The following is a 14,580-nucleotide window of genomic DNA, read 5'->3' on the forward strand; positions in this document are numbered from 1 at the left end:
TTCTCCACCCTGGCTGCCCCCTGATGCTCAGCTTCCTTGCTTTTCACAGCTTCTAAAATTAGCCTCTGAGCTCCTGCTGCTGCCTTTGGAGGGCAGCCCTGGCCAACCTACCAGAGGCCATAAGCTGAGCAGCCAGGTGATCTGACAATCCTTCCTCTTCCCCCACCTGCGGGCTTGGAAGGGTGCTGGGGACGCACCTGGGAGAGGGGGGCCGCCTTGCTGCTTGTCCCCTCCCCAAAGCCTGGAGTGCCTGAAACCGTCCCCAGGCCCAGTCAGGGTGCAGGAGGCACCCATCTTGTTGTTCTGTTTATCTGGAGTCCTCCCTGGGAACAGGCCAAGCAGGGATTATATAAGCCTTTGAAGATGAGTAATGGTGATCTGACTTCTCCTGGCTCCTAAGCAGTTCCTCCACTGGGGTTCAAGATGACTCACAGGGCTTGTCAAAGGGGACTGCAAAGCCAGTACTTAAGTAGACTGTAGAAGCTTAAATTAGTCTACACAGCCACTTTGGGGGGGGGGGAGGGAGGGAGAGGGGGGTGAATTCGACTGCAAGCATAACCCAAGCCTAAGAACTGTGAGGCAGCACTGCTCTGCACTGATTTTTCTGGAAGCAGTGTCCTACCTAGCACGGGAGACACCATGGCACTCTGGTAGAATGCCCCTCACTCTGGGCACTGGCAAAGTCTGGAGACGAGAGTGCCACCCCTGGTGCCGCCGGCGGGTGGCACGGCACACGGCGGAGCGCTGGAGCCTGGGCTTGTACCAGATAGATGCACACTGCCGCTTCACTGAAAGGGAAGCATCAGCTGCGGTGAGAGGCCAAGGGGGACCCACAGGGGGTCCGGCTGCAGTCACACAGGGCGCGCTGAGCTCCCTGGGGACGGTGAGGGGCTCGCCAGAGATCAAGGGGCTCGGCTGACTGGGGTTCTCACAAGCCCCTTGAGTCATTTCCTTTGCATGACCTACCCAGCTCGGACCCCGGACTGTGGCCAGTCTGCCGGCCCGAGCTAGCTTTGAAGAAGCCGAGCAAGGGCAGGATGAGAGGAAGAGATATCAGTGGCTGCTGCCTGGGGACCTGAAGTGGGGTGGCTACGAAGGGTGATGACAAAGGAAAAGCCTCTCAGGCCATCTGGGCCGTCCTCTTATAGCTGGGAGCAACAGCGGCAGGCCCATTAGGTTGGTGGCCGGTTCAAACAGGAGCACCCGACAACCTTGGAGGTGAACACACGAGGCTGGACACAGTAGCACACCGGGGGCTCTTGCACAGCCGGGCTCCAGACCAGCCGGGGGACGAATGCAGGCAGGAGGAGCGCAGACAGGAGCCCACACTCCCCAGCGCGGACAGCGTCAGGACTCGAGCCTGCGTGACGCACACATGCACGCAAACACCACAAGGCAGGCTGCCCACACTCCGACAGGGTGGCTGGGGGTCTACTGCCTTTCAACCATGCTGCTGAGGATCCCCTCCCATCCTTTCTGGGCCTTGGGCAAAGCTGGCGGAGCAGGGGATGGAGGTGCCATCAGTCGGAGACATCATTATGTCTCTAAAGCTTCTCCCTTTGGGAGGCAAGGTCCTGCACCCAACCCCAGGGTGAGGAGCGTTAGGCAGCGTAACAGGAAAATAAAGGGAGGCAAAGGGAGAGGGGAGCAGGGAAGGTCAAAGCAGGAGTGGAGGGTGGACACACAGACCCCGGGGACTGTGTTCACCGGGAGGCTGGGGAGCAGCAGCCAGCTTGGCTCGCTAAGTACACGGAGCAGACACCCAGAGCTCTAACCTCCAGGGCCACCGCAGGCCACTGACTATGCTCCGCCTTGACCTCCAGGGGGCTCTACTAGGGCTTGGGGCCAGAGGGGACGGTGGAGATGGAGGCGGTGTCCTCACCCTCTCCCTAGCCTTTAAACTTGCTTCCCTGCTCCTCCTTCCACAACATCTGTGGGCGTCCCTGCCCCTGCCTTCCCAGGAGCCCCCTGGGCCTGGGGCCTTCAGGAAGGCCAGGCTGGGCTCTCCCAGAGCCGAGAGTGAGGGAGGAGAGTCTACAAAAAATGAGCCTCCAGCTTCAGCACGTGAACACTGGGCTTTGAAAACTCAAATTCAGCATCTCAAAGTACACAGGGCTGTGGATGCCCTGAAAAATACTTCCTTACAGTGTGAGTGTTACAGCGAGGGAGAGGGGAGAAGTTCACTTAGTCACGAGAGCAGTAAAAACCATGAACCTATCAGCTGACCAGGAGAAACCTTTCTCCTGTTCTGCCTGTGGCCCAGCATCCAGTGGCATGGGCTTCATGGAAGTTGCTGAGCCTCTGTTCACGGCTCAGTCCCCTTGCCTTTCCCCGCCGAACTCCGTCACTCCAGTTCATCAAAAGTGCTCCCCCCCTGCCCCAAATTAAAGTACTCTTTTTTAAAAGACCTTATTTATTTTTAGAGAGGGAAGAAAGGGAGAGAGAGAGAGAGAGAAACAGCAATGTGCGGTTGCTGGGGGTCATGGCCTGCAACCCAGGCATGTGCCCTGACTGGGAATCGAACCTGCAACACTTTGGTTCGCAGCCCGCGCTCAATCCACTGAGCTACGCCAGCCAGGACAAAAGTGCTCTTTATTTTTAAACCATTGATCGCTCTGCACAGTGGCCGGATGCCTCGGAAGAGACTGGGATCTTACACAGCTCTGGTGCACGTGGTATGCTGGCCCCCGTGCTGACTCTCACGGCTGGACTTGAGAAACCATTTCAGACCGTACCTTGATTGTGACGCGGTCTGTACCCTTTCTGCCATGTCATCTGAGAATGCAGTTTTTAAAAAACACTCTTCTGTAACTTCACACATCACTGAAAACCGCACTGCAGGTGAACCGCTAGTTACGGGACCGTGCCCGTTGCACACGTCTCCTGGGCCGTGGCCGCTTCTCGGAGGGGGCGAGCCTGCCGTTGGAGGGAGGGGCCGGCGGTCTCAGCCCAGCCGGAGAGACTGAGAATTCTGCACCTTTAGGAGTGGACAGTGGCAACACCTGCCAGAGGGACAGTCCCTCCTGAGCATGCTTGACTCTATCTTTTGTGCCCTTTTTTTTTTTTAAAAGAAAGGAACAAGTAAGAAAACATGGAGTCAAATTTCCTAAAGCTGTTGGAAGGAAGGCGGGGGCCAGTGTAGGGCGGGGAAGGGCGTTCCGGAACTCCACGCCAGTCCACTGCGGACAAGAGGCAACCTGCTGTGAGTCTGAGGCTGGATGCTCTTGGGGGAAGGGGGGGCGGGGAGACCCTACAGTCCTTCAAGAGCCAGGGCCCCCAAAGAGGTGGAGGCTCAGCCATAGGAATGACCCAGGGGGACACCAGCCCCTGGTGTCGCGTGGGGCCTGTGCGCTTCCTCAACAGGAGGCAGCAATGCAGCAAGGTCCTGAGGATGAGCTGAGGGGACCAGCTGGCTGTCTGCCCAGCAGGGCTGGGGACGGCAGATGTGGGCAGAGTAAGAAACCTCCCGTCGGGAGGAAGAAGGGGCAGACATCTCCATGGAAGGTCACGTTTCATCACTCGGTAAGAAGAGCTGTCTAACAACTATGTATGTAGTCTCGCTCTAGACGTGAGGAAAGGAAACATCAGGTGGTGGATAGGAAAGTTCAAGGAAGGAGGAGAAGAGCGGTGTCAAGCTTGACCTCGCTCAAGGGCCGACAGCACATGACGAAGGAGCCTGCCCTTCTCCCAACGGCAGCCTGCACGGCCGGCGGGGTGACCCCGGGGGCACCACTGGATATTCCAAGCCCCTGCACAGCACCCACCTCAGCCAGACTCCCCCTCCTGTCCACCGATACAGCGCCAGCCTGCGATTAATGAGATCCCAAAAGGGAAAGAAATTTCTAAAAACGGGCAGGGCTCACTCCACGACTGTTGGGCTGGCCCCCTGTCGTGTCTTCTGGTAGAAACTACAAACTCACAAAGGCAATTCCTGCAGGAGCAAAGGAGGTCCCTCCACGGGGACTCGTTACGGGGTCTGCTTCCCTTCCCCCAAGTCTCAAGCCCTGAAATTGTATCACAACACTGCCATCGTGGAAACACACCTCAGCATTCATTCATTCGTGCCTGTGCTCGGCTGCACGTCTGTAGGCTTACGCATGCGACCGTGCACTGAGGTCGTTTTAAAGGGGCCGCACAGGGGCAGTTCTGCTGGAGCGGTATTAGTTCTTCCTACGGCCTGGCATGTACATGAGAAGGTTAAGTTCACAAACTGTGGTGCTGAAGGCTATAGAAATAGCTACTCACAACCTGCTTGTATCTCAGGGGGAGAATTCAAAAGCATCATGGCACTGGCAGCATCAATGTCAGGACCTGGAAAAGTCAACCAATAAATAACATTATTTACAACGGGGCCGGTGTGCGTGTCTGGCTTTTTCCCCCTGCGCGTTAATGCTTATGAATGCGACAGAGAAAACAAACAAACAAAAAAGTCCAGAAACCAGATGAGTATCCCAAAAGGGACATCCTTCCCACTTGGCTGTGAGAAGAAGGAAGGTGTTCCAGAACGAGATTTAAGGGGCAGGTGCCTAAGTTTTTCAAACAAAGCATGGCCTCTTCTCGTTTGGCTTGTTTCGTAACGTGTGCCGTATGTCTCGGGTACCGTGCTGATCTGCGCACCTGCGTGGCCCGTGGCCCCGGGGCGCAGGCACAAAGGCGCAGGACTGTGGGGTGGCAACAGGGAGTTCAGCCACAGGAATCTTCAACGAACTGGGGAAGCGCACAGCACCACGGGGAGAAAGCGTTCAACACACCTGCATCGCGTGAGATGCAGACCAGACGCTGGGTCATTTCCATCTGTCAGCAGAAAGTAAATTGCATTTTATGAGTGTGTGCGCGTGCACACCGTGGTGGTGGAGGTGGTGAGGGCATTAAAAAAAACACACACGCTTAAAAACATACATAAAAAATTAAAGTTATGATGTTGAGGGCACAACATTTGCTTCTACCTCTATCATCGCTTTTAATATAGGGCCAAAAAAAAAAAAAAAAAAAAAAAAAAAAAAAGAAAAAATACTCATCCCTTCATCACTGTAATTCTTAATAGGTTTCTGAGTCCTTCCTGATCCACCGGTCGACAGATGGCAGGTTATACGGAGACAGAGAAAAATATTATCCTTTTATAACTAAATTCATTTTCCTCCCAGAAACAGCAGCGCCGCTGCCATGGAAATGAAAGCCGCCATGGCAACGGTAAACAACCCCCAGGAATGGCCACTGAATAGGCTGAAAAGAACATCTGCCCCAGCCTTGCGTCCCAGCTGCCCTGGGGCGAGGTGCGCTAATGGTGCCGCGCCGCCGCCACAGAGGCCCGCCTGTGCCCTGTCCAAATAAATGAAGTGTGCCATTGACGTCGACATCAAGATGCCTGTCCTTGCAGATTACCTCTGTGTCCGCTGAGCCCGGTGACAAATGGTGGGGGGACGGGGGAGGGGATCGCACTTGTCAGTTTTTGTACAAATTACATACCCCAAAATTCAATTTACTACTAATGGCTCCACGGCACTTTATTTGGGGTATTATGCTAGAAAATGACTTCAAAAGGCACATTTTTCATACTTCCTATGTGCAGTTTAATTCCAAAGGAGTCATGGGAAGCCGCAGAAAGCCCCATGAGTGATTAATAATATAGATGACGCTGGCTCCAGAAGACAATGTCTCAGAAAGAAGTAAAGGAACTTTACTCTGCAAGCCCTTTTCTATGCTGCCTGCAGGAGGCCCGTCACTTACACTCTGTAAGGGAGTGAAAGTTTATTTTAACAAGTACCTTGTAGGGGAAACAGGTAAATTAACTTGTTGGGCAATTCCCGGGGTGAAATTCCTGAAACAGCCACGGCTCCCCACAGATATTAAAATACATATTAGTTGAAGGACGAACAGAAAAACTTTGCAGCGTTCCGGCTGCGCCTGCGCTCTTGATCACCCCCAGCACGTGTTGCCAAGACACTGACCTCCCCGCCTCGTGAGCCAAGCCTGGGTGGGGGGCAGGCAGCCCCAGGAGATGCTGTGGGGAGGTGCTGTGGGGGAATCCCCCCTTTTCCCTTCTCTATCTTTTTGAAAAGGGTCCTTTCCTACCTGGAGGGGGTTGGCCTATTTCTTTCAGCTTTGTGCCACCTTTGGGAGTGCAAGTGCCCCAGGCAACTGTGTGGTCCCTGCCTCCTCAGGTGACTCTTACCCAGAGTTTTCCTGAGCCACCAGGAAGTTTGATGGGGGGCAGGACAAGAGGAGACACAGGAATACAGGTAAGAAGTCAAGAGTCTCTTCCTATTTATGGTGCCAGAAAATTAAAGAAAGTACTTGCATATTCTTCAAAAATACACAGGACCTCTGGAAGGTGTAAAAGGCATAATGGGGGAAAAAAATAAGAGAGGAAGGAGGAAGAGACCTTAAGCGAAGAGAATATAATGAACACCCATGAACTTTGCAGAACCTAAAGGGCAACCTGAGGAGGTCTTCACACCCACGCGACATCCGCCCACGACCCCACGGAAGCCAAATGAACACGCAGCGTAAGTGAAAAACGATGCTTTAGGACAAGCCCCCCCCACCTCCTGCCGCCCAGATCTGCCCCTCCTCTGGCCCTCACGGATGACGGTGCTGGTGCTCGCAGCACTCCCGCTGCTGGACTCCAGGTGTTCTGGGGCAGGTGCTGTGCCCCGCCCTCTCACGGGCTCACTCGCAACCCATGCCTCCAGCCCCGCTCCCCATTCTGAACGGGCCAGTGCCCGGGGCGGGGGAGGGGCTGTAAGCTTGAACATGAAACCCTGTGGGCAGAATGGAACGGAGGGCAAGGAGTGGGATTCCACCCCCCCACCCCGCCCAGCATCTTGGCAGGTGGACTGGCAAGCGTGAGAACTGCAAATGGTCTGAGAAAACGTGCTTATGTGTTTACACGAGTGTGTGCACGGAGTGGCTGCCCTCCTCAGGTGTGGTGAGCGCCATCCTTGGTGTGTGGTTTGTTGAGTCCTGACAAAACTTACTCCAGTGCTACCATGGCCACCATGAGGATACAGAGCAGAACAAAGACAGACTTCTGTCACCCCAAAGTTCTCTTTGCAACCCCTTTGCAGTCATCCCTACCCTGGCCCCGGGCAACTACTGACTGGCTTTCTTATTCACCCGCAGTGTGGTCATCAGTGGTCCATTTTTTTTTTATTACCGCTGTTACTGAGTGCTGTTCTGTTGTGTGGATAAACTGCACTTTATCTGTCCACCTGCAGGAGGACATCTGTGTAAGCTTCCAGTTTCGGATTCTACAGAAGAGCTGCTAGGGACTTTTGTGCCGATGGTTCACGAACACGTTTTCATTTCCCCTGTGTAACTGCTGGTAAGTGAATGTTTACCTTTCCAGGGCAGAGAGTTTCAACTGGCGTGCCACAAGACACCGTTTTTAAAATGTGCAGTACCTGACTATTTATAGTCAGGGGCACAGGCCTCTTTTCTCTTAGATTATCAAGTAACAAACGACAACAGCCAACACAATAGTCATCTGGTGTGAATGCCCCATCTTGAACCATAATATATATAATAGTAATATAATATAGGGGTCATATAATAGTCGCATTTTATTGGTCACATCACATAATAAAGTTGCATCTGATTGGTTAATTCTTGGTACCAGAAATCCTTATATGTACACGCATAGGCACCGGATTTTTTAAAAAGCTACTTTGGAGCAAAAAGGGCAAGTACTTCCATAATTAGTTTATGTGTGCCATGAGATGAAAACAGTCGAAAACTGCTACTCTAGGGCAGGGTCCCCAACCTTTTTTGGCACGAGGGACTGGTTCCGTGGAAGACAGTTTCTCCACAGAGAGCAGAGCTCTCTGTGATGGGGAGGGGAGAGAGGAGGCAGAGCTCAGGAGGTAACATAAGCAAAGTTCCCCCCCCGCCCCCCACCGCCGCCTCAACTTCCTGTTGTGTGGCCCAGTTCCTACCAGACCACAGACCTGTGCTGGTCCGAGGCTCGGGTTAGGGACCCCTGTTCTAGGGGACTGACACACTCTTTCTCTAAGAGGCTGTACAATGTACAGGAGTTCTAGTTGCCCCACATTTTTTGTCAACACTTGAAATTGTCAACCTTTTAAAATTTTAGCCACTCTAGTAGATGTGCAGTGATGTTTCATTGTGGTTTTAACTCGTATTCCCCTGAGGACAAATGATGTTCAGCATCTTTTCATGCATTTAGTGGTCGTTTGTATGACCAGTTTTGGAAAAGCTCGTTCAAGGTTGTGCCCATTTTTAACATTAAGTTGTTCAACCTCTTACAACTGTAAGGCTTCTTGAGCCATTCCAGATAGAAGTCCTTTGTGAAGTGTTTTTTTCTCAGTCCATGTCGTGTTCATTCAGTTTCTCAATGGAGTCTTTTAATAAGCGGAAGTTTTAAATGGTCACGAAGTCCAATTTATCCATCTCTTTATAACTCAGTGCTTTCTATGCATCCCAACTAAGACATCTGTGCCTACTTCAAAGCCACAATGATTTTCTCCTGAGGAGTGTCTTTTATTCTCTTTGTTAGTATATCAAATGTAACGTTACCTGGGTTCGACACACAGATTTACAAGTAAGTGAAGACGAAGGTAATCACCAGGGCTTCGTCCTCCACCCAGTAAGCCAGCTAAGCGCAAGCTGGTACCGGTGCAGACCCCCGCCCAAGGGACCCTGCACTAAGTCGGTGGCTCTCGACCGGGGACGATGTTGCACCCCTTCCCTCCGAGGGCCTGTGGCTATGTCTAGGGGCACTTCTCACTGTCATGAGTGAGTGGGAGGGGGAGGGTGCTCCTGGCATCAAGGGGGTAGAGCCCAGGGGTGCTGCGCTGCTCAATGTTCTGGGGCTACAGCCTAGCCCCCACCCCAGCAAAAAATTACCCAAAAAGTGAACAGTGCTGAGGGTGAGAAACTTCGTACCAAGCTTAGCTACAGGTACAGGTGCTACAGTCAAGAACGGCAGTCCTTAGAACCAAACGTTCTCAGAAAGAATACATCAAAGGTAAACAAATAGGTGCAAAATTCACTTTGTTGTTGACATCTTCTCTTCTCCTTTTGCAAAGCCCCTAGGTGTGGGCTCAGAGAGAGGATACCTACGTTCGCGCCTTTGAAACCACTGAAGCAGCAGCAACTGTCGTCTTTGGCCGTTGCTGCTGCTGCAATCAATCGAGCCATCTAGCCCGGCTGCCTCTGATCTGGAGGGCGGCAGACCAGGGCAGCGCTGGCAGACCCACCGGGGGCCACTCCCCACGGGCACGGCTGCCACTCCCCCTCTGGCCGAAGGCTGCGAAGACGGCGTTCACCAATGCTATGAACTGCAAACACCTACGGTTCTCACACAGCCGGACCGGGACAACGGGATACCGCTGAGCCCCGTGGCCGATCTTCACAACTGATGGGAGTTTAGGGACTCAAAGCCTCACACGAGGACTGACTCCAAGCTGTGAGTTCAAAGATGGTCCTTAGGATGGGAGGTGGCGTTGGAGAACACCAAGAGCAGCCTCTCTCCTCCAAAACACCGCCTGGAAGAAGAACTCCAGATTCCTGCTGCTCTGAGGAAACGAGGCGAGTGACGAACGACTAAGCAAGTGGAATCTAACAGTTGTTTGTCGCAACAAAAGATAATCTAACTCAAGCTGGGGGCGGGAAGGGAATGACCTATATGTGCATTTTAGGTCTTTGGATTCGGCTCCCGTTCACCCCTCTTTGGAGGCTTTCTTGGCTTCAAACCAGTGACTGGGGTGAACCTCAGTGAAGGGTGACCTCAGTGAAGGTCCTACGGAGCCGGGTCACCGCCAGCTGCACGCATCAGGAGCGCGTGCACCCACGTCAGCCGCACGTCGGGGGCAGCCCTCTCCTGGTGCGAGCCGCTCATGCATTACCCCCAACTCCACGCCACGCACGGCGGGACTTGAGGAGAAGGTTCTGGAAGGTGAATTCACAGCTCCGCGTGTACCCTGGGTCGGGAGTCAGGTGCCAAGGTTGCCCTCTCTCTGCATCTCAGACGTCCCACCTCCACGTGGGGCGTCAGGGTGGCTGAGCTGGGGGTCCCCCCCGGGACTCCGACTCTAGGAGACGATCCCTGCCGCTGCTGCTTCCCCGCTTGAGAGACACAGGAAAGCTCATCAACACTCTCCAAGCAGGAGCTCCCAACTTCTGTCTCCCGTGGCAACGAGAAACGCTCTAACGTCGATGTCTTCCGAGTCCCTGAATTCCAACGTCCCGTTTGCTTCTGCAATGGCATCTGCATTCCGTGGCCTCTTTTTCCCAGTCTGTGTCCCCGATGAACACGACCCCGCGAGCCCTTTCCCGGACCACACTGTAGGGCCCACCCCACTTCTGTCAGCCAAGACACTGTTGCGCCTCTATCGTGTGGCCCTCCCCGTCTTCCGGGTGACAAGGACCAGGTGGTGGAAATCTTCCTAGCAGCTGCCTGGGAGGAGGAGAGCCACGTGGGCCGGGCCTGACAATACACGAGCTCTTCAATTCCAGAACCTGAAGGCCAGGGGGCAAAGGCGACGGGAGACCCAGCGAGGGTCATGGGTCACAACCGCTGCTGAAGTGGCTAGGCATTCTGGTTCGGTGGTTTGGCGGTTTGGCGTGGGAGGCCGTGCCGAAGCTGTGCCACAGCCGCTGTCTGTGGTGGTCTAAAAATAATTGTTTTAACGTCTTGCAGGTGAATGAGAAACTGTGCGTTCCCCAGAAGTGTCTTCCCCTCCGCACCCCATTCAGGTGCAAGTGTACTCACTGATTCCTGCCTCTCTGGGGAACCCCGTGTGCCGTAACTGACGGCCGTGAACAGAGGGGGCGCTGGGGGTTTTGTGCGGGGGATTCCGGCACGGGGAGGGAGGAGAGAAGGGGGCGAACACTGACGCCTGCTCTGCTCTGCTCTGCTTTGAAAGCCTCTGCTGGCTCCTGGCTTCTGCGACCACTGGAACAGCCAGAGGCCGCCCACCCGGCTGGGAGCAGGAAGCTCGCCCTGCGTGCGAGGCGGTTTCCATGGCACAGGAACGGGGATGGGGACGCCCGTGAGAGCCCCGAGAAGCGGAGGGCCTGCCACACTGATGCCTCGGGGGAAGGGTGTGCCAGATCCAGGAGCAGAGACTGACTGGGCCGGGAGATCCCTGATCGGGGAGTGGAGGGGCAGGGGGGCTGGACCTGCCGCTGGCAGGATGTGTCAGGGGACCACAAGGACCCCCACCTCCAGCCTGTCTTTCTCCCTCCACACTGTCAGCGCCTTCCCCACCCACCACTTCTCCCCGCCCTCTGAAGCTCACTCCTGCCCAGCCCCCACCCCGGGGTGGCCGGCACCCCCTGCACAAAGTCTCCCCCAGCCCCAGCTGTCCTCACGGTGGCCCGGCCCCCACCAGGCAGGGCGATCCTTGCCGGCGCTGACAATGAAACATTTCCTCTTGCTCGGCATCTCCCACAAGCCCCGTCTTCAGCTGGGCAGACGCGCAAAGCCTGTTTTCCAGGAGCACGGGCTCCATCTTGGAGCGACACCGGCAGGTGCGGGAGTCCGAGTGGGCGTCGCCCAGAACCCTGGCACCAGTTGACTGTCCTCCTTCTAGTGTGCCAGCGACAGAGAGGGGAGGGGGAGAGGGCTGACCTTGAACCCATGGCCGGCTCACTGTGGAGCGTGTGCATTACACGGACTCACGAGCACGTCAGAAGGGACCACGGAACCACTGGTTTCCCCACAGCTGACAGTCAACTGCCATCAGGGAGACACGCGGGAACGAAACCTTACTTGGTGCTTTCCGGGCCCACCGTGCCCAGTGTCACACACACTGCCCCGTGCTGGCCTCCTCATGGTCGCACGATGGAGATGATCATTCGGGCGAAATAATCTCTTCATTGAAGAGGGGTTTTCCTACCGAGATCAGCTTCCTTACTAGAGAGCTCGCTGCTCTGCAAACACCGGGAAAGGGGCGGCCACCGCAGCTCTGGGGCCCAGATCTCAGGCCCCTCCGGAGGACACCACAGCCATGAGGCGCTGCAGCGTGGGCACTGCTACACTCTGTCTGGGAGTGATGCCCAGCACTTTTCTTCGGCTACTTCAAGACAAGTCAGAGGGCATCTAAAGAACCTATCTGAAGTCAGAGGATGTGGGTGGGGGCGAGAACAAGTTAAAGTAATTCTTCTGTGTGCACATCACCAAGGAATCAGTTACAGCACCTCCAGAGCATGGTACCCCAAGTGGCTGGAACCAGAGAATGCAGTAAGTAGCGATTTATCATTAGACAAGAGTGGGGGAGGAGGGGGGACTTCAAAGGAGATCGTGACCCTCTGTGCCTGCACCACCGGGGATTTGAGGTTAAGTACATGTTGCAGAATTCCCTCGTTCTGCTACAACTGACTTCTAAAGGAAAAGTTTAGGGTACTCTCTGGAGCAGCACCTGTCTGTTCACCAAAGCTCAGATCAGCCGGCCCCCCTTCCATGGGGTCTTGTGTCTGCGGCAACTGGGGGGGCAGCCCGCCCCGACACAGCAGACTCACGGGGGCAATGCACTGCGGATGCGGGTGGTCAGGAAGGGCTGATGTGCGTGGCACCGGGGTTTGGTTCACACACAGGGCAGGCAGGCCTGCTGACAGGGCCGGCGCTGGGCCGTGGGGGGCAGGACGGGGCGGTGAAGGGCCAGGCAGAGTCCACGAAGGCTTGAGCCCTCTGCGGTGTCCCTCTGGCGAGTCTGAAGGTCCCCGTCCCTCCAGGGCAGATGACCAGCAGTGCGCCAGCGAAGCAGGGACCTCTGCATGGCTTTAGCTGCAAGAAAGCAGATGCCCTGTGGGCACGCCCTGGATGAAGCGTCACGGAGTTTGCTACTAAAATTTAAGTCACATAAATCCCGTTTGGGGCATCTGATCCAAAAGCCAGGAGAAAACACAGACCGATGGGCCCCCTGCCTACTCACACACGTACACACAGGTACACACACGAACACCACAGCCAGCCAGGCAGCCCACGTGCCGAGGGGAAGCTTGCTTTCAAAGGAGGGGAGTTCGGGCCAAACTGACTTCCTCTTGCAGATGCTAGAATCCATCCCGGAACTCTACATGCTAAGCCAAATAAAGGTTTCCCGTTTGTGTCTGGCACGTTTGTTTGTGGAAAAGCCAGGAGGGACCACAATGACCTGATAAGGGGATCAACAGGCCCTGGTAGACTCCGAAGTTAAAAGCGACAAAAGGTGCCAGTGTGGGGGGAAGGGGAGCCCCTGAGAGGGCTGCAGCGAGGACAGCGCCCCCTGGAGGCAGCTCTGCAGGCCAGCCTGGCCAGCTGGGGGCGCAGGTCACTCGTAGAGTGAGGGGTTCTGGTGAGGGGTTCATTCTCTCACCTTTCCACGGGACAAGAAGCTGCATCGGGCATCACACCAGCAAAGCCAAACAAAGGCAGCCAGGCAGCAGAGAAGGCGAACCCGGCCCTGTCACCACGCCAGCACTGTGGTTTCTGCTCACCCTGTCAGGCTCTTCTAGGAAGGGTTTCGGCCCATTTTTCCCTGAACTGCAGCCCTGCCTGGGGCCCTCAGACTCCGGCTGCGCCAGATGTCCCTGTGGCACCGTCCTTTCAGTGCACAGGGAGGGGCGGGAGGGGGAAATCAAAATAAGGATCCTTTTTAAAGCATATCCAGTCCTTCCCAGGGCATATTGTGAAGCAACTCCAAATGCCTGTGTCTGCAAGCTCTGACCACGGAGACGGCGGGTGGTGGGCCAGGCAGGCACAGGACGGCCCTACTGCCACGAGCCTGCTGTCCCTGCCAACATGATCTGGGCTCCCGAGAGCGTGTGTGGGGTGGGGGAGGTCGGGTGGGGTGCAGGAGAGAGAGGTGAGGACTAAACACCCCGGCGCTCTACAGAGCTGGGCTTGGCTTGGATTACAATGGAGGGAAAACGTGGAGAGGCCTAACTCCTCCCACCCCGCCACCTGCAACCCGGCATGTATGTCTCCCTGTTTGTCTTCGGTAAGAAAGAGGTCCTTGCTTTTCTGAAAAATGCTTTCTTCTTCACAGGGCCCATCTCCCCTAAAATGGAACCCGCACAGTCAACACAGCATTCCCCGAAAGTGACTTTTCCCCAGGTTGCTGTGCTCGGCAGGCAGATTGCTGACACTGACATCGAAACTACGAATGAAACCAGATCCTGGGAAACCTGCCTCAGGACCAATGGTCCTCTGAGCGTCCCTACTGGCTGCCTCCAACTCACCTTCAGAATCTGTCATCTGGTGCTCTGTGCCCAGGTGAGGGTGCACGTGGCTGGCTGTGCCCAGCACCTGCAGCCCTGCTACAAAGCCTCCTGTGAAAACCTCCCACATGACGGTGATGGTCTCCCCCGTGCCAGACACCCAGAGCTCTTCCTACCATGACCTGGAATCTGCCTTGGGTTATCTTCTGATATCTCTTGTGCACACACAGGGTCTTCCCAAAGAGGTGGCCTCCCCTGTCAGTAGGGACACTCAATCCTGTCCACAGTCCCTGTAGGAAGCCAGTGAGCATTTGTCGTCTGGAATGACATGTCACTTCTAACAAGCCTGCCTTATTTGCATTCTGGGAAAAAGAAGGAATCCTTTGCCAATGGAGTCTTGGTTGAGGGAAGATGCTAGGA

At 55.2% G+C, this 14,580-nt stretch overlaps 1 protein-coding gene across 9 annotated transcripts in view; it reads right to left on the bottom strand.

Moving 5' to 3' along the window:
* The window catches only part of FOXN3 (forkhead box N3), a 362,322-nt gene that overhangs the window by 28,127 nt on the left and 319,615 nt on the right, over window positions 1–14,580 (bottom strand). For 6 of the 9 annotated variants that reach the window (XM_036013048.1, XM_036013060.1, XM_036013055.1 and 3 more), the window contains one exon: window positions 4,246–4,311. The exons of 2 other annotated variants lie outside the window; for them this stretch is intronic. In XM_036013048.1, the coding sequence (XP_035868941.1) occupies window positions 4,246–4,311 (66 nt within the window). The remainder of the gene's footprint in view (window positions 1–4,245; window positions 4,312–14,580) is intronic. One more of the 9 variants, XM_036013074.1, reaches the window with a different exon arrangement.

This window comes from Phyllostomus discolor, chromosome 1 (genome assembly GCF_004126475.2).
Source record: "Phyllostomus discolor isolate MPI-MPIP mPhyDis1 chromosome 1, mPhyDis1.pri.v3, whole genome shotgun sequence".
NCBI classification, from domain to species: Eukaryota; Metazoa; Chordata; class Mammalia; order Chiroptera; family Phyllostomidae; genus Phyllostomus; species Phyllostomus discolor.